We start from the raw sequence: 4,640 nt of genomic DNA, 5'->3' as shown, positions 1-4,640 counted from the left end.
ACTTATTCGTGTTCAGCAGAACTTCACAGCTATTTTGTTAATCCCTCCAATGGCATGCAGATGCCAACTGTTCACATCTATACATTGTTTTTTTGTTTGCTTTCTAGCAGGTGGGGAAAGTAAGAGCTTTATAGCAGATTTTGCATGGCGACTACCTTCAGTGTTAGCAGTGAAGTGCAGCCTGTGGAGGCTCCAAATCTTTGTTCTAGTGTGATTGAAGTTGGCAAGAACCATCCTGAATTACACAAGCAAGATCTATGCTGCCTCACATAAAAACTATCTGCTTGCCAATTTCAGAGCATTGTTCATTGATTAATGAAATAAGTTTGTGAAAACTTTATGGCATTGGGCGTAATGTACCAAGTCTATTTTATTTGTGTATGAGAATGAAATAATATACTTGTTATAACTTGGGTATAACAAGCACGAACTCCTGAATTCTTCATCAAGGAAGTCTCATTTGTGTTAGTAAATCAATTTTTACAAACAAGGGACTTGGAATATGAAACAAGGGGAAGAGCATGCTAAAAATGAGCCAGTGTCAGCAGCAGATCTGTTGACAGACATGGAAGCCTGACCTTCAGTCTCCTCCACTCCTTCTCCTCCCACTAGAGCATACTACCCAAACATGCTGTGAAAGCCCTGGTAAAATACAGCCATGATCCTATTTCTAGAAAAGGTTTCTCACAAGGCAGAAAGAGGGCTTAGTTTTAAGTGAAATAATAAGATAAATAAACATGGAGATTTGCTTTGACATTAACAATCACTACTCTGGGGAATCTGTGGGTTCACTTGGTTTGTCTCTAAGGAGATTAACTCCTGAGATAGTGATTTGATCTAAAAAAAAGCGCACTTTGTACTCTCCTGGCTTAGCTACAAAACATTTAACAATTCCAAAAAGTACTGGGCAAAAGTCCAGCTATTAAAGTTCTGCTTTAATTCTAGGAAAAGCCGAAAAATTATGCAAATCCTCCTCCCCCTTATCCCAACCCTAAAAAGAGCAGAGGAAAAACCTAGATGGTGGAAGCTGCTGACAGCCCATTTACCTGGAATTGTTTTAGCTTTAGATCATATTCTCAGAATTTCTAAAATATTTGGGGGTTTAAGTTCATTTTAAGGATAAATATATTTCTCTCTCCAGTGCAATATTTTCAACCAATTACAACAAGAATACTGATTTCCCTATAAAACTTAAAAATTCAGGGGCAATGCTTTTTGTTGTTGGGTCTGCTTTTTGTTGTTGGGTTTGCTTTTTGTTGTTGTTTGGTTCTGGGGTGGGGTTTTTTGAGGAAACACAAGCACATCTGGAAACAAGACTTCCCAATCACCTATGTTATGCTGCAACTTTACAGGTGAATTTATGCCATGAGAGATGCAGAGTAGATAATTTCAGACATACAAAATTATTTAGGACATATAAAATTACATTGCATGTAATATAGGACAAAATGTATAATTTTATAAATGATAAATTATCTTTGCCCCTTATTACATTTTCTATATTAAGATATCAAAGGACATCACAGATTCATAGGCTGTCTGAAAAATAGTTAAGTATTTTACAGACAGGGAAACTATAATGTACACACAGGCAAAAGCAAGAGACAAGCTGGTGGAAGCTGCTGTCAGAATGGAGAAAAATAAGACTCCTCACCCTGTGCTTCATTTAGAATTGTCTCTATCTTTTTTTTTTTTTTTTTTTGGTTAAATGAAACATTTATAAGGTCAAGATAGAGTGACGATTCTTGGTTTTGTCCTGGGCAATGTTCATATCAAGCATTAATTCGTTATCAGCCATTCAAATTTTCATTCTTTTCCAAGACTTCTCTCTTCCAGGGTTTCTAAGACTACTTCATACCGAGCAATATCAATTAAAAGAAAGAATGCATGGGACATGACAGGAAGGCTGCGACATTCAAGATTTCTCCTTATTGAAAACTGTGGTTAAACTTATCAATAATTTTTGGATGACAGCTTTCAGGAGTAGCAGGGTTGCTTCTCCTCAAGGCCTTGCCAATTCCAATTTTGGGGCACTTTTAGGTTCTGGATCAATGTCTGACTTCAGAGACTGGACTTAATCAGACACTAATACAGAAGTATCCAGGAAAAAGATGACTCAAAAAAAAATCCAACCTAACTGATAATTGTTGAATTGTATTGTGTCATGCCTATCTATAGTACTGGACCCCAAATCACCTCTACTACTTATTTTTAATTTAAGAGTGGCATTACTTTATAAAGAGCACAGTCATCTTATTAAAACATTCTTTGTCTTGCCAAGTGAAGTTGGACCTTTTAAGATTTCATGATGACATGAAAACATCCACAGAGAATAGATAAGGAGGATTAAAATTTTGTGGTGCTGCTTAACTGGCAAGAGACTCACGTGCTTTCTAATAATTGCCATAGCACTGCCCTGGTCTAACCAAAATGAAGATGCATAGACATACTCCCATTTAAGCACAGACCAAGAAAAAAACCCACTAGTTGAAAGATTAGGAAAAAAAAAAAAAGAGCACTTCCCATCCACAGTTTTGTTGCTGACCCTTCCTCACTTTCTGCTTCTTCAAGATCCCAACCAATTCTGGCATGAAGCAAGGATGGATTTCGCTTCAGACACATTTTCTCCTCAAAAAAAAATTTAAAAAAAAAATAAAAACTATGATTAACTAAAATGACTAGTGAGATATGCTAAGATATTCAAACACCAGCCATTCTGAAACCATCTAAAAATAAAAAACACATCAAAATAAAGCCATATATTCTACTCTTCCAGGCTGATAAACCTCAATTAGTTGATGCACCTCCCTCTGATGGGCTGATGGGAATGTCTGAATGAAATAGGATCATTAAGACTCATCCACTGCATAAGAAATTAAATTCACATCTGCATATAAAATATTGAAAACAGATCCATGTTGCCACAAGTAAGAAAACCTGCAGTCTCATAAAAGTGTGTTGACAATTTTTTTTTTTGTCAATGACCCAGACATCCTGAGCATGTAGAAATACAGGGCCTCACATGGGAAAGACAAATAAATATCTTCAGCCCCAAACAGAGATCTTTAAAAGAAAGATATGAAATCCCCATAACAGATCCATTATCCACTGACCGCTACTAGCGGAGACTGTTTCTCATTCCTGGCACAAATTATCCTGTATGCACAGATACATTTTATCTTAGCTACTGTAAAATGTTACCACAAAAGCTGTTTACTCAGCAAATGGCATCATATAAACTTAAATAAAACTATTAAATGTTGTGTTAATATTCACATTAATGAGCAAATAAACAGATCATATGGTTTTCACAAATTGATTTTAAAATCTTAGTTTACAAGCTATTTCTGCTGCCTCTACCACTCAGCAAGACACCAATAGCTCCTATTCACAGTGTAAACCTCATTTATCATGCAGCAGATGGGCCTTAGTGACTTGATATATTCACTGGCTTTCAGAGCAAGGTTATTTAATTTTATCTTATCTATTTATATTTGAATTTATATTTCATGAGGAAGGCTTCAGGATTTTTCAGACTAGCCTACTACCGAATACATCACCTGATAGAGCTGTCTGCTTAGAAAAGCAGTGTGCAGATGTGCAAATTTACAGTAGTAAAAATCATAAAAACTTTTCCAAAGTGGAATTGTAGGGTGCTGGACTGATGTGGGTTTGCTTGGCTTTTTTGATCCTTCCAATTTTCCAGTCCTCACAGCCAACAGAAGAGTCTCATAGGCAGAGACACAAGAAATAAAGTAGAATCTCATTAGAGAAAGAAGGGGCGAAAATCAAAAAGAAGAAGGAAAGAACAGAGAATCAAGGAGACTCAGAAAGACTCCAGCCAATTAATTCCAAAACTATAAAGTTAAAATAATTACACATGTACCCACCAGTCTGCATACTGGCATACTCACATGCACACACAAAAGAAAAGAAAAAGTAAAGGAAAAACAAAATACTTCCAGAATTAGAATTATGATATCATGGTAATGGTTAAACCAATTAACAAAACTGAAAGAAAAAGGAGAGAGGTGTAGAGTGCTGGCTGTTGGAAAAAGACTCTGTTCCCACAGTAATTAAATGCAACAAGAATATTACTGATAAGATTGAATCATAATTAACAAAATAATAAAATTATAAAGGGAGAACAGAAAAAGAGAAAAGGAAAAGAGAGATGAAAATAAAGTTATGTCACAACTTTTTATTATTAAATCAAACTGGAAAAAAAGAGAAAATTAATAAAGTTGAAATGAAGATACCACAATAGGGATAAATTCTCATCAAGTCATGTTTTTTTTTTTTTCACTGTCTTTTAGATACCAAGATCCAGAAAAGGCAAAGAAACTCTAGCGATCCCACCGAGCATCCCCGTTTCTCCATTACTCTCTCCCATCTGCCCATCCCAATAAAACAGAAGAAAACTTTTCCTACATTTTCTCCCCTTCACCATTACCTGACGAAGGTTGCGTGTCACCTTAACGTCATGCCACGCGTTGTCATTGAACTTGCCATTGACTGGCTCCACAATGGCCTCGAAGGCCCCAGACCCCAGGTTAATGACCAGTGAGACCGCACCATCTTTCAGGGCCAGGTTGACGTAATCGGCCGACTTGCCGGTGTGCAGAATAAGCCCATTGCGT

General features: G+C 36.5%; 1 protein-coding gene across 1 annotated transcript in view; it reads right to left on the bottom strand.

The window, feature by feature from the left end:
• NRXN1 (neurexin 1) overlaps window positions 1–4,640 on the bottom strand; it is a gene marked incomplete at its 3' end in the record, with an annotated part of 8,597 nt that overhangs the window by 2,897 nt on the left and 1,060 nt on the right. The window contains 1 exon segment of the mRNA XM_008943757.1: window positions 4,454–4,640. This exon segment is cut by the window's right edge and continues 29 nt beyond it. Coding sequence (XP_008942005.1) covers window positions 4,454–4,640 — 187 coding nt within the window.

The sequence above is a fragment of the Merops nubicus genome, unplaced genomic scaffold, assembly GCF_000691845.1.
Source record: "Merops nubicus isolate BGI_N331 unplaced genomic scaffold, ASM69184v1 scaffold3367, whole genome shotgun sequence".
Classification (NCBI taxonomy): domain Eukaryota; kingdom Metazoa; phylum Chordata; class Aves; order Coraciiformes; family Meropidae; genus Merops; species Merops nubicus.
This window is presented reverse-complemented; position numbering and strand designations above follow the sequence as displayed.